Source organism: Nomascus leucogenys, chromosome 5 (assembly GCF_006542625.1).
Source record: "Nomascus leucogenys isolate Asia chromosome 5, Asia_NLE_v1, whole genome shotgun sequence".
Taxonomy (NCBI): domain Eukaryota; kingdom Metazoa; phylum Chordata; class Mammalia; order Primates; family Hylobatidae; genus Nomascus; species Nomascus leucogenys.
Window position 1 is genome coordinate 67,599,726 of NC_044385.1, and position 23,726 is coordinate 67,623,451.

Here is a 23,726-nt window from a genome sequence, read left to right on the forward strand (position 1 = left end):
GGAACCATAGTGAATTTTGGTTAGTTTGTAAAGAGGTGTAGGGAAATAAGAGAAATATAATTGTTTTTCTGAAAATAAAGATGTCAAAGCCCCAGTTTCCACAAAACAGTGAAGAAATATTCCTTTTAAAATATAGAACGCTTCATGAATGTGTGTGTCATCCTTTCACAGGCGCCATGCCAATCTCTTACTGTTCCAATTTTGGTATATGTGCTGCTGAAGTGAGCACCAAACCTTATTTTGTAGTAGGTAGATAAGTAAATTGGTTAAGAAACCCCGTAATTATAGTAAGTACAATACAATTATTATATTGTAGGTTGCTAACAACAATAAGCAGAAGAGTCATTTTTAATTTCACTTATTTTCAAACCTTGAATCATTTCTCTTTTTTGTAATGCATGACATTTTAGAAAATCTGAATATTTATATAGTGGATAATTTGTCCCTTATAGCAGTGGTCCATTTTTTTTTTTTTTTTGTCTTGTGAGTGGTCCATATATATAGCAATGTCCATTATTTTGTGTTTTTTTCCACCCCTTCTCCAAAGGGGGGAAATATTCATGTTAGGAATGGGGACAAAGCAGATACCCTAGTATTTTAATTAATTTATAGTTCTGAAATAAGCTGTATATTTTCCAAATGTAATTTAAACCATAATAGGTAAAAATATCTTCAATAAGATATTTTTAAATTTTAAAAATATGTTTCTTTAACAGGTTTCTATAATCCAGGAACTTGTTACTAATTATGAAGCCTCTCTTAAAACGTGTGACTTTTTTAGCCCATATGGTAAGTTTAAATTAGATTGAATTGGAATTTGATTACTCATTTCATTTTTAATCACAGTAATGCTCTTTTATGTATATTATGTGTGTGCTACCTAATGGCTACTTAATAAATGGCTTTCAAATTGGTGAGTGAAATGAGAGCACTTTCAATCTTACTTAATTTAAATTTTCCGTAATCCTGTGAGATGGGAGTTAACCTTGTGTGGTTTTTGTTTGTTTGTTTTTGAGATGTAGTCTCGTCCTGTCACCCAGGCTGGAGTACAGTGGCACAGTCTTGGCTCACTGCAACCTCCGCCTCCTGGGTTCAAGTGATTCTCCTGCCTCAGCCTCCTGAGTAGCTGGGATTACAGGTGCCTGCCACCACGCCTGGCTAAGTGTTGTATTTTTAGTAGAGATGGGGTTTCACCATGTTGGCCAGGCTGGTCTCGAATGCCTGACCTCGTGATCCACCCGCCTCGGCCTCCCAAAGTACTGGGATTACAGGCGTGAGCTACCGCACCTGGGCTTAACCTTGTTTTAACATGGGGAAACAGACTTGAGAGGTTGAATGGCTTGCCTAAGACCATGTAGTTAGTTTATATTGGAACCTATTTTTCCTGAATCCCTAAATTCTCTGCTTTTTCTACCCTCTTATTACTTTTGATCCTCTTTAGTTTGGTCCTTTGTTTCTGTATTTGTAGGAGCATATATAAATCAAGGCAATTTACTTTAGAAAACACTAGAATGTTTTCAGTCATGCACATAGTAACTTGCGGGTTCCTTATGTGTCTCTTACATATCATTACTCTTTGAGTATTTTTCTAATGTTTTTTAAGAGATGGGATCTCACTGTGTTGCCCAAGCTGAACTTCTGGGCTCAAGTGATCCTCCCACCTCAGCCTGCTGAGTGGCAAGGACTATAGGCATGTGCCACCATGCCTGGCTAATTGTGTGTGTGTGTGTGTGTGTGTGTGTCTGCAGGGGGTTGGGGGAGGTTTGTAGAGATGGCATTTTGCCGTGTTGCCCAGGCTGATCTTGAACTCCTGAGCTCTAGCGATCTGCCTGTCTCAGCCTCCCAAAGTGCTGGGATTACAGGTGTGAGCTGCCACACCCTCTTTGAGTTTTTTTAAGGCACATTCCAGACTTACTGTTTGATTTGTAAGTACCTTAGTGTGCATCTCTATTTAAAACACTTAAACAGAAGAAGTCATCAAGTGCCATGTCACACAAAACCTCGTAACATAATATCTGATAGCCAGTCCACATTCAGATTTCCCCCATTATCCAAAAGAAGTCTTTGTGTTTGGTTTATTTGAGTATAGATCCAGTTAAGGTTCACACCAAATATTTGGTTGTTATATCTCCATAATTTGATGGTTATGTCTCATTATTTTAATCTAGAACAATAACTCTCCCCTCCTTTCAAAAAAAACAGTCATTTGTTGAAAGGTCATTTGTCTTACATATCCCATATTCTGGATTTGGTTGATTGCCTTTCTCATGGTATCATTTGCTGTATTTCACTGTCATTCATACTTCTTGTAAGTTATAGTTAGGTTTGCCTACTGGATTAGATTCAGGTTCTGTTTAAATACGGGTGGTGCTTTGTGCTTCCTGTTGTATCATATCAGGAAGCTTGAGACATTCTGGTTGTCTCTCTTTTTTGATGTTAAGATTAAGATTCAGATGTTGTCAGCCTGTTATACTCATTAAAAAGGTTCATGACAGCGGGTGGCGGGGGGGCATGGTGGCTCCACACCTGTGATCCCAACACTGTAGGGGATGCTGAGGCAGAAAGATCTCTTGAAGCCAGGATTTGGAGGCCAGCCTGGGCAACAAAGTGAGACCCTGTCTCTACAAAAAATTAAAATATTAGCCAGGTTCGGTGGTTCTCACCTGTAGTCCCAGCTGCTTGTGAAGCTGAGGCATGAGGATCACTGGAGCCTAGGAGTTCCAGGCTACAGTTAGTTATGATCATGCCACTGCACTCCAGCCTTGGTGACAGAACAAGACAAAAATTCCTCATTGGCCTCTCAGCAATTGAGGATCATTGCCTAGATCCCTTGTTGATTCTAATAATTTCTTCTGCATTCGTTAGCTGGAATTTTTCTTATAAAGAACTTTCCTTCATCAAATACTTGGTTCCCTTGAAATATAGTTTATATAAGAGGAACAGAATAGATGCTTAACTCATTGCCTTTATTTTATTATTTGTGTTTTAATGTGTGCTATAGTATGTTTGCATGTCATTTGGTCAGCTACGCTAGGAAACCTGTTTGTTTTGATGTAGTGTGGGTATATTCACTCTTTCCTCCTCATTTTTACACCAGTATGTCTTCCCTTCTGAAATCCATTTTGAGAGCTTGGTATTTCTTTTCTACTCCTCTGTAGTTAGAGGGTACAGGATGGGGAACAGGATAAAACTCAGGTAAGTGTATATATGTGACTGCTTTTTTAAGAGGACTGGGCTGTGTTTTTTCTAATTAGGTTTTTGTCAGATGGTAGGGTTGTTTCTACTTTGTCAGGTGTATCTTCTTCCTATAGGTCATAGTCTTCAACTTTGGGTATCCCTGATTTAGTATTGAGGCCTGGAAAATGGTAAGCCATGGCAGTTTGGCAGTTCTTACCTCTGCCGAAATCTTGCAGTGGTAGTTAGGAAATCTCTTTGCCAAGTTATTTTCCTTGACTTTTCCTGGTCTTGCTGCCCTTTTGCTTTCAGGCTGAGAGTTCACAGAATTAGATTGATGTATGTCCTTTCCCCAGCATTATTTCTTTGTAGTGAGACTGGGGTTAGAAGCCTGTCAAAGTACAATCTTGTTTCTCTACATGGCTGCCACTTTTTGAACTTTATGAAGTCATACCTCTTTCTTTTGAAATTAGTAGTTTTTGCTGAGTTTTTCTTGCTTATTATTATTGCAATAGTCATTTCATTATGAATTAGGAAAGTATGCAATTTGCTTTACATTCTTCCTATAATAATTTAATATTTGTTTGATTGCAGAGAATGGGGAGAAGGAACCCCCGACAACACTACTCTGGGTTCAGTATTACCTGGCACAGCACTTTGATAAACTTGGACAGTATTCTTTGGCTTTGGATTATATTAATGCTGCAATTGCTAGTACTCCAACTCTAATAGAATTATTCTATATGAAAGCAAAAATTTACAAGGTAAAATCTGAATCCTGTTTTTTGAGTAGTTGAAGAATTCAGCTACTGTAAGAATCCTTGGAGTTTTTTCTTTGTGGAAACAAGTTCTAGGGCACCCTGATAATCTTTTTCTAATAATTCTGTGTAGTTTCATGTTATATTAATTGTATAATCAATGTGTAATTAGATGTGTAATCATTTGAGCTCTTAGTAAATGTGAACTGTAATTTTGATTTCTAAATAAATTTGACAGAAATGGTGACAGATTTCTTTTTTGTCTGTGTAAATTATTTTCCAGATGTGTAATCATTTGAGCTCTTAGTAAATGTGAACTGTAATTTTGATTTCTAAGTAAATTTGACAGAAATGGTGACATTTCTTTTTTGTCTGTGTAAATTTGTAAATTATTTTCCATTTTATTGTACTCATATTCTCTTGATTATAAATTGTGGTTCCTTTAATTATCTTTTATAGCATATAGGTAATCTCAATGAAGCTGCAAAGTGGATGGATGAAGCACAGTCTTTGGACACAGCTGATAGATTCATCAATTCCAAATGTGCAAAATACATGCTTCGCGCAAATATGATAAAAGAAGCAGAGGAAATGTGCTCCAAGTTCACAAGGGTAAGAAATAGCGTGCATGAGCATGTAATTGTCTAAATTAAGACAGTTTATGAAGAACTTCAGTGGAAGTTTATAAAAATTCATTTTTATTATTATTTTTAAAATCTCATTTAACCCATATCCTAAGAATGGTTTCTTACTGTGGTTGTGTATCTGTGTATGTGTTTCTAGCAGGGGATGGTTAAAAAACAATAGCAAGAGCAAAATATCTTGGTACATATATAAACAGTATGCTATACTTTAGCACTTACGTGTAAAATTTGATTTATATCTCAAATCCTTTGTCCCCCTAGTAATTTGTGACTGCTTTTTAATTCTGTCTTACTTTTAACTTGCTCATAGAGTTCTTCCTTTGTGGAACTAATTGCTCTGAACTAGTCTCTGTGACATTCAGGAATTTAAGTTTCCTGAGATGGGCTACACATCCATCCCTTTTCCCTCCTTCACCATCCCTTTATATCCTTTTCCACATAGACTTTCTGTTATAATACATGTTTATGGTTAAAAATATAAGTAGACGGCCAGGCACGGTGGCTCACGCCTGTAATCCCAGCACTTTGGGAGGCCGAGGTGGGCGGATCACGAGGTCAGGAGATGGAGACCACGGTGAAACCCCGTCTCTACTAAAAATACAAAAAATTAGCCGGGCGTAGTGGCGGGCGCCTGTAGTCCCAGCTACTTGGGAGGCTGAGGCAGGAGAATGGCGTGAACCCGGGAGGTGGAGCTTGCAGTGAGCCGAGATTGCGCCACTGCGCTCCAGCCTGGGCGACAGAGTGAGACTCCGTCTCAGAAAAAAAAAAAAAAAAAAAAAAATATATATATATATATATATATATAAGTAGACTAATGGAACAGAGTAGAAAGCTCAGAAACAGATTTCACACATATTTGGAAAATGGGATATACCCAGAGATACTGTAAAAATCAGAGATGAAAATATATTGCTGGGACAATTATTTACTCCTGTTCGAGAAAAAGCCGCCAATATCCCTCTCTGTCCACTGTACACGAGTCAGTTCCAGGTGGATTAAAGATCAGATATGGAAAGCAAACCTTTCACACTTATACAAGAAAATATAAAGGAGTTTATCTTTAGGATAAACTAATTATAATATAATCTAATATAATCAAAAATTTCACTGTACACGAATCAGTTCCAAGTGGATTAAAGATCAAATATGGAACGCAAACCTTACACTTATAGAAGAAAATATATAGGAGTTTATCTTTAGGATAAAGAAGCATTCTTTATGCTTGAAGTAGGAAGCATTTCTTGACACCAAAAGCCTAAAGTATAAAAGAAAAATTGAGGTGGGCATGGTGGCATGTGCCTATAGTCCCAGCTACCACATAGTAAATAGCAGTAGGTTCAAAGTCTTCAATGCCCTTTCCACTGTATCACAGGTTTGAAATTAAGAAGAGAGTACAAGGAATCAACATAAAACCAATTATGGTTTCAGAGAAAAGTACCACATGGAAGGCCAAGGTAGCGATAGGAAGTAAAATGCAATTAAATATGAAGTATACAGGTTGAGCATCCCAAATCTAAAATCCAAATTCCAAAATGCTCCAAAACTTGAAACTTTTTGAGCCACTGGTATGATGGTCAAAGGAAATGCTGATTGGGGCATTTTGGATTTTGGGTTTTTGGGTTTGGGATGCTCAACCGGTAAGTATAATGCAAATATTCCACAATCGAGAAGCTTTGCAACATTTCTGGTTCCAGACATTTCTGATAAGCGATACTAAATCTATGCAAAACTTAAAGAAGTTCCGTGATTTTTAAGAAAACAAAAAACCCAGTGACACCGGGAAGTGTCTTTAAAGGCACAGGAGAGTGAGAAAGAAGGTGAGAGGAGTTGGTTATTTAAGGAGAGTAGTCACCAAAATCTGTGGCTCAGCTTGCTCATCATAACTGCCTCTGATCATCCACTTTTGACAAGTTGCCATGCTGTATGGCAAGCTTGTTCACTTTATCCACACTAGTTTGTTAGCCAGGCAAATCCATAATGTGTGGTGAACAACATAATGAGGCAGGGGAAGAAAACTGCAAATGACCCTGAATAATCAGGATATATCTGTTTACTGATAAATAAGTGAAGGGCGCATATTTCCTTCTCGCAGATTTTTCAGTTTAGAATTTTTGTACAAAGTTGCTGATGCATGTTGGACAGTTCTAGTTGATAAACTTTTTGAAATGAAAAGTAATACAGATTTCCTCTTATAAAAATATGTGACCATTAACAAAATGGAAAATATAACACAACCATAATGAAGACAGAAAATACATCAATAATTCTGTTCACCCAGAGATAACTAGTTTTTAGACTTTTAATGTGTTCTGAAAATTGAACTGATACACAAAATGTGAGTAAAAACTGTAGACTGAAATCATTTATATAAGTGTACCTTTGCCATCCTTTCCTGGGGTCATATAAAATATATTTTAAATGTCTCTTCTAAACTGTGACAAAACTTGAGTATCCTTGCACTTAAAATTCGTTAATTTATGTCTCACACTCCTCTCAGAATTTTTATTGAGCCTGAATTAACAAATTCAGTTATTTGGTTTTGTCAGCCGACTGCAGAGGAGAAATATTAAAGTAGAAGAGTTGGCATGAAACAGGTGATGCTGATAGAAGCAGACACATGGGCACAAAGAAAGTGACAATGGAGGAGGGACACTGGGAAACCAAAAAACAGGCCTGCAACTATTACTAACAGATTTGACAAATACTGAACATACATAACAGTGACCCCGAGTCAGCAAGGAAGGCTGAAATAGCTTTTGCTTGAAAGGCAGAAGATAGACAATACTTCATATGACTACTTTCTTAAGTAGTTGAAATAAAAAATTTGGTGTTTAAAAACTAAGATTTAGTAATTTGGAGTCTTTTTTATGAAGAGTGTTAAATACCCCAGCAGAGCTGGGTAAATAAGACGTTATATATATGTGCGTTTTCCATCTGATAACTGAGATGGCTCCTAAGTGACAGGTAGCAGACAGTGTGGATGTGCTAGACAAAGGGATGATTCACATTCCGGGTTCGATAGAGTGGGATGGTGCAAGATTTTATCACAGTATTCAGAATGGCATGCAGTTGAAAACATATGAATTGTTTATTTCTGCAATTTTCCCTTTAATATTTTTAGACCATGGTCGACTGTGGGTAACTGAAACCATGGAAGGTGAAACCTTGGATAAGGAGAGACTATTGTAATATAAAACCATGTTTGGAAACACACTGATATATTTGCTAATTGCTGCTATTGTCATAATAGTACTGTAGCCCTAGTTGTAAAGAGGAAATGATTTTTAGTATCTGTTTCATTGTTTGCTCTCTATAGTTTTGAATGCTTCTATTTCAGGAAGGAACATCTGCCATGGAAAATCTAAATGAAATGCAGTGTATGTGGTTTCAGACAGAATGCATTTCAGCTTATCAGCGTCTGGGGAGATACGGGGATGCCTTGAAAAAATGTCATGAAGTAGAAAGGGTAAGTTGTTAGAATTTTGACTTCAGTTTTCTCTGTAAGGTGATAAAAAGCAGGTAGATTTCTACACAGGATCATCTGCCTCTTCTAACTTCTCTGGGAACTTCATTGTGAAAAAAATTCTTGATCTTTAACCTTCTTTACGTTCAGAAGTTGTAAACAATGGATTGCTTTATTGATCCTCAAGTGATTTTGCTTTTGACATGTCTATATTTTTGTCTGAAGGAAAAAGATTGTTAGTAAACGATTATTGCTATTAACATAAATTCAAAATTTCTGTTCCCTAATTAGGCCATTATTTGATATTCATCACCACCCTAAGAGGACACACAGCTGATGGCAACCTCTTTCCCCTTTAAAACATCAGGATCTGGTCCGCAGTCAGCCTCTCTCCAGTTCGTCTTCCCAGGATATTTGCTCTCACATTCAGTATTCTGTATAACAATCTATGGCCAGTTTGCAGGCTTATTTTATTGCTTGCTTTTAGGATTATGTGTGTGATGTGCCTTAGTGAGGGGACTTTTCTTTTCCTTTGTGTGAATTTTTGTTTTCCTGTTCTTTGTCATCTCTGAAGCACTCTCCTTCCACATGGACCACAGGAGGAAAAGAGCCGCAAATGCACCCCTGAGGCAGTCCTCAGCAGCCCTCAGTTGTTGGGGGCAATCGGCACCACTGTTCCCATCCTGACGCAGTATAGAACCACAGGCATCGTAGTCAGGTGAGCCTGATGTCTGCACCATGGCAGTCACTTTGGCCTTTTTCCCATGTGAAACTTCTGAGATTACCCACAAGGAAGGCTAAATTTTAGGGGGTGGCTTTTGATGGGGACTGGAACTAGGATTATACCCAAGCATTTTTAGAAATAACCTAATTTTTGTTCTGTTTTTGTTTTTTGTTTGTTTGTTTTTCATGCCCTCTTAAGCCTGGGCTTGATGGCTGTATCTCTGGGGAAAATCCTCCTCATCTTCTCCTTGAAAAATATAAAGCCCTTGGGATGATAGGTGAAATACGCAAGCATTCTAGTTTAAATCAGGCTCTTGTTTCCTTCATAAAAACACAGATCACTAGCTTGTTACACTCCCTAGAGGACCATTATTTTAAGAGCATTCTGCTTGTTATTAAGGAAAGATACATTTTTATTAACTAGGACATTCCCAGTGAGAGGTAAATTGTTTGCCCTATGAAGAGGCTGCTAGGCACTTACGAATTAGTAATTTCAGCAAGACCGTAACTAGAAACTTACCAAATTTTTTGTTTAAATGGAATTTGAATATCCTAAAGATCATTATAGTTGTGAACTTCTTGAACTTAAATTCCATTTCTTCTAACATTGATGACTATATTGCTTTATTTTTTTAAATAATTTTTGAGAATTTTTAGAATATGATAAGTGGATCTTCCATGACTAAGTTTCATTTAGATTATGCTTTCCCTTAAATTTTTAGTGATTTCGGCTGAGTTGCATGGAAAAAAAATTCTGTAATGTCAGAAAATCTACTGACAGAGTTCAAGAAATTAATTGGTAAAAAGCATTTTTGAAGAAAGAAACTACAGGAAAATCATTGGTTGTCACAGATTAAAATGGCAGAAATCATCACCCTCTGGTCATGTTACATAATTATTATCGCTAGAAACTTTAGGGTTTACTGTTAACATTTGAGATTAGAAAGAAGTAGAAACATAAACAAGAAAAGAATCTACTCTTACACCAATTGTAAGCTAGTCTAAAATGAATATATCCCTACTAAAAGCAAATAAGACAACTCTTTTATAGTTATTATGTATATTCTACATGTGTGCTTATATGTAGTAGAAATGTATTTCATATAAATAGGGTGACTAGGTTGATGGGATGATTAATGCTTCTTAATTTTTAATATAATCTAAATTTTCTAATATCTGAAATTCTTAATGGTATCTAATTGGAAGGATTTAGGAGTAATTACAAGCTTCAGATTTATTATAATAGGTATCTACATGAGTTACCTTATGCCTGGGTTTTAAATATTTTAATAAGGACATGGACACCTTTCAGAAATAAAACTTTGCAGTTTACCTTCTAAATAGAAGGTTAGTGAACTGCGAAATAGTTCAAATAAGGGTTAGGTCTTTATTCTGCTTTGAAGAAGTCATTCAAGAGTTCTTTTGTTGAAGGCAGTTTCAGTCAGGATACATACTGCTTTGAGCTCTTAGTAATTGGATTTGAAAAGTTAGAATTCTAGAATAAGCTAGTGTAGTATCTTTTCTGTTTTCATCTTGCCCCCCCCCCCATAAGATTTTAGGGTTTATATTTTAAGGTTTTGTAGTCCAACCCAATCTGATGTTTGAAACTTGACTTGTATTAAAACAAACAAAACAACCTTCTTCAAAATATTAGATTTAAACTTGTGGTTCAGAATAACATTTTAATCTATTTTATCTTTCAAGAATTGAGTTTTCTTTCTTTCCATTTTTTTCTTTTACTATTAGACTTCTGGTGATTGGATTATCATTATTTTAGAATACTGACTTAGATATGAAACAGGGCAACAATATATATATTTCTAACTCTTGATAAGACCTAGGACTTCTGATAGATCTAAACTATAGGAAGATCATAACTTTATCTTCTATTGTATCTTAATCTTTATCAAATTGATAACATGCTTTGTAACAACAGATTCTCTATTAAGTAAATTGAGTTGCTTATTTTCCTAGTTGACCTAGTTATTATTTTTTAAATCCAGAGGTTTTTGTTGCCGTTCTCTGTGTAAGCTCTTATTAGTCACATCCGGGAACTCTGAGAGGTAGTGGGAAGGAGAATCTGGTCTAGAAGAGAGGGCATAATAAGGAATTCCTTAAAAAAATAAAAACACTACACTCTAAAGCTGTGAACGGCTTTTCTTAATTCTTGCTTGGGGGAGAGAGTTAAGGGCATGAGCTGTATGTTAAGATTTGAATATGTAGTTTTCTGCAGTGAGCTAAGTGGTTTTTGTCATGCCCTTCATGTTTGGCCAAAAGGTACAGGGAAACTAACTTTATCTGTTGGTGTTGTGTAGCATATTTTTGTGTTTTACAAATTTAGAGACTAAAAAATCAACCCAAGGGGGGGCTTCATGGTGTTGGAGTAGTTCTGTGTTTCTTATGGTAGTGGTTACATGAATCTACAAATGATAAATCACATAGAACTATACACACATTGTACCAATGTCAGTTTCTTGGTTTTGATACTGTATTGTAGTTATGTAGGCTGTAACCTTTGGGGGAAACTGAGGGAAGGGTATACAGGACCTTTACTACTTTGTATCTATAACCCAAAACAAAAAGTTAAAAAAAAATTCAACCCAAGATTATTTAGTTGTTTCTATATAGTATTCTGCAATACACTGTTTTTTCCAAAAGCAAATATTACAATCACCTGTAGCTGCAGTGTCCCACTTGTTTTTAATTTAGCCATATTCTGTTTATCACCATTAGTTTATTATGGAGTGATTAACAAGCCAGATTTGCTTGAGGCTGAGTGGGTTCGCAAGACACAGTGCTTGCAGTGGGAAAACTGAGAGAGCCTCTGGCAAACTAGGATAAGTTGGTCACCCAATTTATGGAAGACATTAACTGGAGAGAGGCAGCCTATGGGCTGTTACTGATAAAGAGGTGGCTTAAATATTTATGGTTACATACGGCCCCCTCCAAGACTTGACTTAAAATCTCTGTCTATTAATGCTGCTAGGAATATCTCTTGAAGTTTGTCATCTGCCTTTTTTCAGATGTTTCTCGACCTAAAAGAATGTCCTGTAATCTCTTAGATGTTTTCATCTGATTATGTGTTCCAGGACTTCTAGCGCCGCCATTTTTCCTTAGTTAACTGTATTGAATTTTTAAAATATTCTTGTGCTAGTTATAACTTGATTTACATTAAGAGAAACCACTAACAACTTTATGAAATATGTAATCCTTTGATTTAAAAAAAAGTTCGTGTTAATATTTACTATTTGATTTTATTGGTGGGAAAGATGCAGTTTTCAAATATAACATCATTAAAGCATGGCTTTTTAGTCATAAACTAATGTGAAATGTTCACTTTTTCTGTTTCTTGCCCTCCATACTATGTACTTTTATTCTTATTATAATTTTTCTCTTAAAGTCTCAAGTACTTAATGTAATTCTGTATGTAGTGTGTTTCTAATTACCAAGATAATTATCAGATGATTATGGACAATTACTAATATGTCCTCTGCGGAGTGACTTAACTATCCCCAGGACAGAGGGAACATGAACTAGTAGGAAAGCTTGATCTATATTGGTATATTGAATCACTCATTTTTCTACATGATTTTAGAAAAACTGAAGTATGAAAAAAGAGAGAAGTCAGAGATGGAAATGCATGCAGGGGAAACAGTATTATAAGATTGTTTTGTTGGGGGAGGGGCAGAGGGTTAGTGTTAACCTTCGTGGAAGGGATTAGTTCTTAACCTCTTTTGGCCATGGATCCATTGAAAATTGGATGAAAGCTTTGAGCTGTCTCCTTAGGAAGAAGTTTTTATGCTTGTTTATACATAGACTCCAGTTTTAGAACTTCTGCTAAAATGGAATGTAGGTAGTTAATGGGAGCTTATTGAGTAAGAGAAAACCATAAAGTTCTGTATTTATATAACAGTTTACTGTTGAAAATGAACTTTAAAATACATTATTTGATCCTTAACCTTAAGAAATTGGCTGTATGGATTTCTTTATTCTTAACTTAGATTAAATAATTAAGTGTCTAGGAAATTAAAAGGCTTATTCAAGGTCGCATCCCTAATAAGAAGCTTATCTCTTGAGTGGGCAGATACTGTGCTTATTGAATGTCTGCTATGTATTAGGCCCTGTGGCAGGCAGTGGGTAAGGATTGCCCTTGAAAAGGGTAGAGTTGAGTAGAGCAGTCAGATTTGTAAATATTTAGTGTGAACCTACACATATTTAGTCTTCATTCAGAGCTCTGTTTAACTGTGCCATGCTGGTTTTTAGGGAATATGGAGAAAGAGTATTTCATTAAAACTAAAATATTAATACATACTAATTTTCAGGTTTAAAAAATAACCTGATCTTTTGACTTACGTAGAAGTTGAGTATCATCACAAAACATGATTTGTAGGGAATGGGCATGGTTTGTAGGAAGAGAAAGTTCAAGTTGAATGCCAAAAAAAATTCATATCCTTTATAGTGTTAAACATTGGAGAGGGCAGCTAAGTGAAAATTGTGACTGTTTAAATTGTTTTTTGGGCTTTTTACATTTTTTTTTTTTCAAAAGGTAGACAATATTGACATAAATGTAAAGGTTAATTTTGTGATTTTTGTTTTTAAGCATTTTTTTGAGATAACTGATGACCAATTCGACTTCCATACATACTGCATGAGAAAGATGACCCTTCGTGCCTATGTTGACCTTTTGAGATTAGAAGATATACTCAGAAGACATGCCTTTTATTTCAAGGCTGCTAGATCAGCGATTGAAATATACTTGAAATTGTATGATAATCCCTTAACCAATGAAAGCAAACAACAAGAAATAAACTCAGGTAACTGAATAGGAACTTAAAAGATTTTAAAAGGACACTAAATTTCAGAATGCCATTAGCGTAAACAATACATAGAAAAATATTAATATATTGTCTGTTGGAGTTGAAGACAAACATTAGATAACCCATATGCCAAAAAACAAAAATGTTGCAGAGAGAGTTAAAAAAAGTGGGATGATATTCTGTAGCTGATGCTTCTAAATTACTTTAATGGAACAACTTGGAATTTTTTTTATTTTTGTCTTCAGAAAGACCAATTTAAGAACTGGGTATGGTGGTTCACGCCTGTAATCACAGCACTTTGGGAGGCCAAGGCAGGCAGATCATTTGAGGCCAGGAGTTCAAGACCAGTCTGGGCAACATAGCATGACCTCTGTTTCTATAAAAATTTTAAAAAGATGAGTTTAGGAAACATAGAAATGTCTGTGGACTGGTTTTTTTCTTTATTTTTTAAAAAATTGTAACTGAAAATAGCTTTGAGCTCCTTAGGGAAAAATACATAATCTTAAAATTTCTAGTTCCTACCTTATTAAAAATAAGAATATCAGAATATCTGTACAGTTTTTTATTCACTAGAATGTTAATATCTAGGAATATTTGAGAAATAGTTAGCATGAAATGGGCCTAGATAACTATCTCAGATATTCCTAGGTAACTGTTCGTTTCTAATATTTATATAGTATTTAGAGATCGCAGGTGTTTATATGTATTATCTCACTTATTCTTGAAAGACTTGATACGGAGAAGGACAAAGTGATTTGCCTGGAGTCATGTATTGTGTAGGAGGCAGAACTGGGCTACAACTGGTCAATTTTAATTAATGCAACATTTACTGGCTGTCCTTTGTGTGCCCGATTTTGTGCTAGTCACTGGGGAAACACTTTCTAAAAACTTTTATATGGGTTGCCTCTGCATCCCTCCTTGCCCAGCCAAAAAAACAGAAAAAAAAAGTATACAGCTGGCCCTCCATTTTTGTGGGTTCCACATGGGTGGATTCAATCAACCACAAACCAAAAATATGTTTTTTTAAATTGCATCTGTACTGAACATGTCCAGACTTTTTTTTTTTGTCATTATTAGTATTTCCTGAACAATGCAGTGTAACAGCTATTTACATAGCATTTACATTATTTTAGGCATACCTATAGACCATAATATAATTTATGAAAAAGTGAAGTCATTATATGCAACTTAAAGCAAAAGGAAGGTGAAAGATTTAAAGCGATCTAATTAAAAGTGTACAGGAGGATGTGCATAGGCTGTATACAAATACTGTGTCATTTTATATCGCAGGCTTGAGTTATCAGTGGACTTTGTGGAGGTGGGGGTCGTGAACCAATCCCCCACTGATACCAAGGGACAACAATACTAACAGTATGTATTACAGAAGAATATGAGGAAAATGCAAACATTGACTCAGAATTTTTGTTCATTTGGATATTTGTAGAAAACTTGTCAGCCAAAGAATTGAAGAAAATGCTTAGCAAGCAGAGAAGAGCTCAGAAAAAGGCTAAACTAGAAGAAGAAAGAAAGCATGCAGAAAGAGAACGTCAACAGAAAAATCAAAAGAAAAAAAGAGATGAAGAAGAAGAAGAAGCCAGTGGCCTTAAGGAAGAACTTATACCTGAAAAATTAGAAAGGGTGAGATGGGTTTTACTATCTTTGTTATTTGGTAAAATTTATGCTATTTGATTCCGTTCTGACAGTTAACATGATTTATTTAAATCTGTAAGAAGCCATTTGAAATATTTCAAGGTTTTTACAATAGCAGTCAATTATCTTTGAGTGACAATATACAAATTTTGGCTAATGCAAGTTATACATAGAATTGCAATTGTGGCAGGCAGAGTAATGGCCCTGCAAAGGTGTCTGTTCTGATCCCCCCAGCCTGTGAATATGTAACCTTACATGGCAAGGGAGAATTAAGGTGGGAGGTGGAATTTATGGTTGTAATGAATTGACCTCAAGATAGAGAGATCAGCCTGGATTGTCCATGTGGTCCTAATATCATCAAAAGGGACCTTAAAAGTTGAGGATACCAGCAGCAGAGGTCAGAATGATGCAATGTGAGGAGGACTCAACCTGCTGTTTCTGGCTTTGAAGATGGAAGGAGGGTGCCACAAGCTAAGGAATGTGGGCAGTCTAGAGAAGCTGAAAAAGGCATTGAACGGATTCCCCCTTCGAGTCTCCAAAGGAGAATGCAGTCCTGCTGACACCTTGATTGTAAGCCCAGTGAGACTGTGTTGGGCTTTTAACCTATAAGAACTATAACGTAATAAGTGTGTTGTTTTAAGTCAATAAATATTTGGTAATTTGTTACAGCAGCAATACAATTGTCCATTACATATGGAATCATCTCACCTTATATGTCTTACTAGAAATGTTTTAGCTACAAAGAGATAGCACCTCCAGGATTTTCTCAAGTGTTAATAGTTGTTTTGGGATCAGATTTAAGGAAATATTTAGTTTTCTAGTTTATTCACTGTAAGTCTAGTACAGTTGGCCTTTGAACAACATAGGTTTGAACTTTGAGGGTCCAGCAAAGGATGGTTTGATAATTTTAGAAAGATGCTTGGGTTAAAAAATGTCCAGATAACAGAAGAATCAACTTCTCACCAAGAGCCAGCAGAGAAGTTCCAGATGCCATTGAGAAAATCATTGAGGAGAAGGGGTATCTGCCTGAACAGGTTTTTAATGTAGAAAAAAAGTGCTCTATCACAGGAAAAAATAAAAGCCACAAAGGACATCTATTAATAAGGAAAATAAACGAGCACCAGGATTTAAGGCAGGAAGGGATAGGCTAACTACACCATTTTGTGCAAATGCAGTTGGGATTATGACCATGGCTGCCTTTATCTATAAAGCTACTAAGCCCTGAGCCTTGAAGGGAAAAGATAACAGCTGCCAGTCTTTTGGTTTCACAACAAGAAGGCTTGGACAGTGAGAAACCTTTTTCTGGATTGATTCCATCAATGCTTTGTCTCTGAAGTGAGAAAGTACCTTGCCAGTAAGGGACTGCCTTTTAAAGTTCTTTTGATACTGGACAGAACCCCTGGCCATCCAGAACCTCATGAATTCAACTCCGAAAGTGTAGAAGTGGCCTACCTGACCCCAAACATGTCTCTAATTCTGCCTCTAGTTTAGATCAGGGGTCATAAGGACCTTTAAGGCTCATTACGCCTGGTACTCTATGGAAAGGATTTTCAACACTATGGAAGAGAACCCCAGTAGTACCTTATGAAAGTCTGGAAGGATTACATCATCAAGGATGCCATCATTGTTAACAGAAAAAGCCTTGAAAGCCATCAAGCCCGAAACAATAAATCCCTGCTGGTATCCAGGTGTTGTGTACAACTTCACAGGATTTATGACAGCCAATCAAGGAAATCATAAAAGAGATTGTGGATATGGCAAACAAATAAAAAAAGTGGAGATGGCGGTAAAGGGCTTCAAGATTAGGGAACCTGGAGAAATTCAAGAGCTAATAGATGCCACACCAGAGGAATTAATAGAAGGCAACTTGATGGAGATGAGTGCTTCCAAACCATTGCCAGTTGATGAGGAAGAAGACATAGAAGCAGTAGTGCCAGAAAACAGATGGACATTAGACATTCTGGCAGAAGGGTTCCAATTATTCAAGACTATTTTTTGACTTTTATGACATGGACCCTTCTGTGATACAGGCATTGAAACCAAAGCAAACAGTGGAAAGATTGGTACTGGACAGAAACATTTTTAAATAAATGAAAAAGCAAAAAAATTGTAATGTACTTACATAAAGTTAGATGGAATGTGCTTGCCTCTTCTGCCTCCCTTTCCACCTCCTTCACCCCTGCCATCCTTGAGGTAGCAAAACCAGCCCCTCACTCTTCAGCCTACCCAACATGAAGACAAGGATGATCCACTTCCACTTAATGAGTAGCAAATATATTTTCTCTTCCTTATGACTTTTTTTTTTTTTTTGAGATGGAGTCTCGCTTTTTCACCCAGGCTGGAGTGCAGTGGCACAATCTCGGCTCACCGCAAGCTCTGCCTCCCGGGTTCACGCCATTCTCCTGCCTCAGCCTCTCCGAGTAGCTGGGACCACAGGCGCCCGCCACCACGCCCGGCTAATTTTTTGTATTTTTTTTAGTAGAGATGGGGTTTCACCGTGGTCTCGAATGACTTTCTTAATAACATTTTAATTTCTATAGCTGACTTTATTGTAAGAATACAGTATATAATACATTTAACATACACAATATGTGTTAATCAGCTGTTCATGTTACTGGTAAGGCTTCCAGTCAACAGTAGGCTATTAGTAGTGAAGTTGGGAGAGTCAGAAGTTACACATAGATTTTCAACTGCATGGGGGGGGGGTCATCTCCCCTAATGCTCATATTGTTCATGGGTCAACTGTATTATAAGCATTTTAAATTTTATTACCATCTCCTTACTATTTGATGCCATTTTGTCTCCTTACTTTAAATGTTTATAGTGTATAGGGGATTGTCAGTACATGATGTACCATCTCTTTAAGTCTGTGGAATAACTTTATGTATTTTTTTGTTTTAATAAAATGATCTTGATTCTGTAACCAGAAAAAAAGCTATTTCTGTTTTGAAAAGTATTGATTATGTACTTTGAATTTATTTACAGATGATTGTTAAATGTTTTCTTGTTATTGGGTTTTATAAAGAAAGCTGTCTAAATTACTTTAGACATATGTTAATATAAAATATTAGGGGAAATTTGACTTGTGCTGATGTTTTTTAAATAATTTTCCTTTCTGTTTCAAAATAGGTAGAAAATCCATTAGAGGAAGCCGTTAAATTCCTTATACCTCTTAAGAACCTTGTTGCTGATAACATTGACACTCATCTGTTAGCATTTGAAATATATTTTAGAAAAGGTAATAAATAGTTTGAGTTCAGTTTTTAATCTTTAATTATATTTGTGACCATATTCAGTGTCATCTTTGTCAGTTAGATCTATTTTTGTTTCTTAGATTTTCATTTTAGCCTTCTACAAAGGCTCTTTTCCTTGGCTACTCAAAACTTAGGTGGGTAATAAATTACAATAGTACTATCAAATCCAGTGTAAGAATAGTTTGAACAACCGTACAAATTGTCTACCTGAAGCAATTTTTATGATTTTTCAAGCTTTTCTTTAGAAAGCCATAATTGACTTTGATAGCCAGCGTCAACTTTAATTTTGCTTACAAGTGTTATAAAAAAGGTAGCGTCTTGTTGTTGAACTTAAGTGAGACTAAAATAAAGTGAGGAAAATACTGTGTAAGTATTAATGCTATTACTTTTGTATTTTTTCTGACACAGGAAAGTTTCTGTTAATGCTGCAGTCTGTCAAACGAGCTTTTGCCATCAACAGTAATAACCCATGGTTACATGAATGTTTAATTAGATTTTCTAAATCTGGTAAGTATAAAAAAGAACCATATTTACATTTATGAATTATTTCTAAGGGGAGGAGGTTGTTAAATCACTGTTGATCTGATAAGTATTTAATAACCCTCTCTTTGTGAAGTAAAAAGCCCTGATTTGTATTTTCATGATACAGATCCTCTGATCATGGCCCAAGCTGTCAATGGGATGCCACTGAGAGAAGCAAATATAAGTTGTCTTACATTAAGCTGGTGGACATTAAAGAGATTTGCAATAACTTAAAGCAAAATAAATAATAATGATTTACATAGTAGTTAAATGAACATGTGTCTATAAAATAAACATGTTAGCCAAGAGATGGTAGAAATTAGTACATTTTTAGGCTAGGATGTATTTATATTCCAAAGGAAGAATAATAATTGTACTATGTAAAATCAAGTTTAATAATAAAGGTTTTTTGTTTTTTTTTTTTTGAGACAGTCTTGCTCTGTTGTCTAGGCTGGAGTGCAATGGCACGATCTTGGCTCACTGCAACCTCCACCTCCCGGGTTCAAGCAATTCTCCTGACTCAGCCTCTTGAGTAGCTGGGACTACAGTTGTGTGTCACCACGCCCGGCTAATTTTTATATTTTTAGTAGAGGCGGGGTTTCACCATGTTGGCCAGGCTGGTCTCAAACTCCTGACCTCAAGTGATCCGCCCGCCTCAGCCTCCCAAAGTGCTGGGATTACAGGCGTGAGCCACTGCGCCCAGCCATAAAGGGTTTTCAATGGGTTTTTCTTTTCAAAGGATAGATCAAAAACAAAAAATCCAAATGTTTTTGTTTTTATAGTGTCTAATCATAGTAATCTTCCAGACATTGTGAGCAAAGTTCTATCTCAAGAAATGCAGAAAATATTTGTCAACAAGGATTTGGAAAGTTTTAATGAGGATTTTCTGAAACGTAACACTACCTCTCTTCAGCATCTACTTTCAGGTTTGTATGTAGCCCCCAGGGTTAAAATACTTATGGAAAAAGCGAACAAAGAGAAAGTTTTGACACCCCCAAAATTTAAAGCAAATGAACAGTACTATGTGTAAGTATGAGGAGAGAAATGTGGACAAATTTAATGTTATGTTCAATAATAGGGGAAGCAGGGATGGATTCATAGGATGTAATACCAGATTTAAAGTGATGTTTATTCAAAGGGTTTGTAATAACGGGCAAATACTTTTATAATAAATGTGCGGGATTGAACATACAATATAATCTCAACTATGCATGGGAAAAAGGCTGAAAGGAAGTGTCTGCGAAAGCTTTAATGTTGATTTGGGGTGTGTGGTTATAAATGATTTTTTTCTCTTTTTTTGTCTTTGAAATGGAGCCTCACTCTGTCGCCCAGGCTGGAGTATGTTTTTTCTTCTAATTTATAGGAGAAATATAAACTGTGTTTCATTTTTTAAAATTTTACTTTCTTTTTGAATATGCAAACATTTTCCTGTTTTCCCCGCCCCTACTCTCCTCCTCTATGACAGTAATTTATTCCTTAGATGTTTTATTTTAGAGTATCTTTTTTCATAGTTTTGGCTGAAATACTGATTGATGCCACAGGGCAGTCCATATTTACATTCTGAATTTTATTTCTAAGGGGAGGAAGTTGTTAAGTCACTGTTCATCTGATAAATGTTTAATAACCATCTTTTTGTGAAGGAAAAAGCTCTGATTTGTAGTGTATTTTCATGATATAGATACTCTGATCATGGCCTATCAATGGGATGCTACTGAATAGGAGGTAGGGAAGAAATGTCACACTTGACTCTCTTGAGCTGATAGGAGCCAGCTCCAGCTTACCACTGATTAAACACTTAAAACCATATTTTAAGTCACTGGCCAGTTGATATCACATAAAATGTAAAGTATAGGTGTTTATTCATTTTGAAATGCCTTGGTATTTCAGGTGCTAAAATGATGTATTTTCTGGACAAGTCAAGGCAGGAGAAAGCAATTGCTGTAGCCACTAGACTAGATGAAGCTATAAAAGATAAAGATGTAAAGGTAAGTTTTTTGCATTGGCTAATTTATGCTTACACAGTGATCTAACAAAACGTGTCTTTACAGCATAATTCTTAAGTAGGCCTTCAGAATTATGCCTGGATGTTAATCCCAGCTCTATCAATTATGAGATGTGTAACTTTAGGCAAGTTATGTCTCTTAGCTTCTTTTTCCTCATTTTTAAGATGAGGGTGAAAATACTACTGCTCTCACAGAATCCATGTGAGAGTTAACTGAAATAATAAAACGTGAAGTGCTTAGTGCCTGGCACGTTGTTAAATACTCAGTAAATGTGAGCTGTTGTTAGTAAAGGACACTGATTTTTAGTGATCACAGTTTTAAAATGTTCTCTTTTTCAGTTATTAGAATTTTACTGCCTTTTTCGGGGTTGATTTTTTAATGTGCCTTTTTTGAGGTGATTGCTTACTGTGTAGATTGTAAGGCATTATTTTAGACTGAGGCAGCTTTCTCAATTTGATTAACACATTGCATCTTTTGATTAAAGTGGTTATTAACTGCGAGCTTATTATTTTTAAATAATTTGTGTTTTCCTTTTGTTTCACTAGACATTAATAAAGGTTTCTGAAGCACTGCTTGATGGCAGCTTTGGGAACTGTAGTTCCCAATATGAAGAATATAGGATGGCCTGTCATAACCTGCTTCCTTTTACATCTGCCTTCTTGCCTGCTGTGAATGAAGTCGACAATCCTAATGTGGTACTGAACCATACAGCTAATTATGATGTCTTGGCAAATGAAATTTGAAATCTTCTAGAAAGTAGATGCCTATAGACTCAAAGCTGAATTGAGATCAGGGTTTCTTTTCCAGGGTGCATTTTAATATACGTATGAAATGAAATATTTGGTTAGGATTTTTAAATGGCATATTCTGTAAGCTTATTTTGTTCTTTACCTGACCTGCCAATTTACATAACCATCTGTTAAAATTACCTGTTCATTCTCACAGTTTTGTGGTAGCTCCTGTTGCTTCTGTATAATTATGGTAATTTCTTACTAAGCTAAGTTGTATACAACTCCACTGTATTATTTTCTTTAGATTCTGATTTCAGGATCTGTGCATTGAGTCCTTGTCTGTTTTATTGTTTATTTGCTTGCTTTTTAATTAAAGCACATCAGTTTTAAAGTGTTAACTATATGTTGAAAACAATATGGAGGCTGGGCGTGGTGGCTCACACCTGTAATCCTAGCACTTTGGGAGGCCCAGACTGGCGGATCACCTGAGGTCAGGAGATCGAGATCAGCCTGGCCAACGTGGTGAAACCCCTTCTCTACTGAAAATACAAAAATTAGCCAGACGTGATAGCACGCACCTGTAATGGAGCTGAGGCAGGAGAATTGCTTGAACCTGGGAGGTGGAGGTTGCAGTGAGCTGAGATCACTGCACTACAGCCTGGGCGACAGAGCAAGACTCCATCTCAGAATAAAGGAATTCCTCTTGGCAGATACTGAAGTTTATTTTAAAATTTAATTCGTCCTTTTTTCATTGTAATATTTCATGGTTTACTATTTCCTTTGTAGTATTCACGAAAATGGTATTTTCTGGTTAAATAAGGGTACTCTAGTTTTATGTAGGTGATTTCAGAATGTGAAGGCTGGTTTGTGGAAATTCACTGGTAAAATTGTTGCATATCTCTCTCTCCCAGTCTTAAAAGCACACAGGCAAGAATTAATACTTTCTTAACTAAGTTACTTCGAGTGTTAACAAGTAGCTTATACTGAGGTGTGCTTCAAGGAGCATTATAGGGCAGAAAACAAATTAAAATGAAACATTGTTATTCTTACAGCCATGCATTGACTATTAAATGCATTTTTAATATCTCAGCAAAATGAGATTTGAAACTCATTAGTTTAACTCTTAAAACATAGTGTTGTTAAACAGTATTTTTTGGGGGCGGGTGGATAGCTTTTTGTTCTATCTTGTACAGAAAACAGTAATGGAATCACTCATGTTCAGAACCTTGTAAATATGTCTGTAATATTAATGCTTCCCTTTATTAAGACAAATATACATTCAAAAAGGGAGATTTTATTTAGACACACGTTTTCTTTTCACCCTAATCTATTTAGATTCATACTTATTGAGACGGGAAAAACTCACTGTAAAATAATGCCCACCTAGATAATGCTATAATAAATTATTTTGTACACAGTTGCTTATTTATGTTTGTGTTTTGTTACTGTTTCACATTACCAGTATTTTCTGCAAAATGTTCTTTGAGGAAGTAACTTAATCACCTTAATCTTTTCAGGTTTTATGAAAAATGTAATTCTCAGTAACTACCTACAAAGTATGTTTTTGTGCTGCAGTAGCTTGTCTTTTAGTATTTTAATAATTCTGTAACTACAGATGATCACTGGCTTAGGATGGTTTGAGTTAAGATTTTTCAACTCTACCATGGTGCGAAAGTGATATGCTTCAGTAGAAACTGTACTTGGAGTTTTGAATTTTGGTCGTTTCCTGGGCTATGATATACAATACAATACTTTTACATAAGATACTCAATATTTTATTATAAAATAGGCTTTGTGTTAGATGATTTTGACCAATTGTAGGCTAATGTAAGTGTTCTAAGCACATTGAAGGTAGGCGAGGCTAAGCTATGATGTTCAGCAGGTTAGGTATATTAAATGCATTTTTGATTTATGAATTTGTCAACTCACAACAGGTTTATTGAGACATAACCCTAGCATAAGTCGAGGAACATCTGTAGTTCATCTT

The 23,726-nt window shown here is 35.9% G+C and overlaps 1 protein-coding gene and 1 non-coding gene across 9 annotated transcripts in view; one reads left to right on the plus strand and one right to left on the minus strand.

Moving 5' to 3' along the window:
- NAA16 (N(alpha)-acetyltransferase 16, NatA auxiliary subunit) overlaps positions 1 to 23,159 on the plus strand; it is a 66,420-nt gene extending 43,261 nt beyond the window's left edge. Inside the window, exons 9-19 of one of the 8 annotated variants that reach the window (XR_004030156.1) lie at positions 717 to 789; positions 3,769 to 3,938; positions 4,392 to 4,544; positions 7,914 to 8,042; positions 8,614 to 8,757; positions 13,363 to 13,576; positions 15,024 to 15,217; positions 18,892 to 18,990; positions 19,788 to 19,931; positions 20,893 to 20,990; positions 21,554 to 21,818. Coding sequence is in view for 5 of the 8 variants with exons in the window: in XM_030813322.1 (XP_030669182.1) it covers positions 717 to 789; positions 3,769 to 3,938; positions 4,392 to 4,544; positions 7,914 to 8,042; positions 13,363 to 13,576; positions 15,024 to 15,217; positions 18,359 to 18,467; positions 18,892 to 18,990; positions 19,788 to 19,931; positions 20,893 to 20,990; positions 21,554 to 21,751 (1,581 nt within the window). In the remaining 3 variants the exon portion in view is untranslated. Of the gene's footprint in view, positions 1 to 716; positions 790 to 3,768; positions 4,184 to 4,391; positions 4,545 to 7,913; positions 8,043 to 8,613; positions 8,758 to 13,362; positions 13,577 to 15,023; positions 15,218 to 18,358; positions 18,468 to 18,891; positions 18,991 to 19,787; positions 19,932 to 20,892; positions 20,991 to 21,553 lie in introns of those variants that run through there. The other 7 variants (XM_030813322.1, XM_030813323.1, XR_004030155.1 and 4 more) reach the window with 7 other exon arrangements.
- Positions 127 to 229, minus strand: LOC115835273. Its single transcript, XR_004030264.1, has one exon. It is a non-coding gene; the product is annotated as a U6 spliceosomal RNA (small nuclear RNA).
- Positions 23,160 to 23,726: the final 567 nt, after the last annotated feature.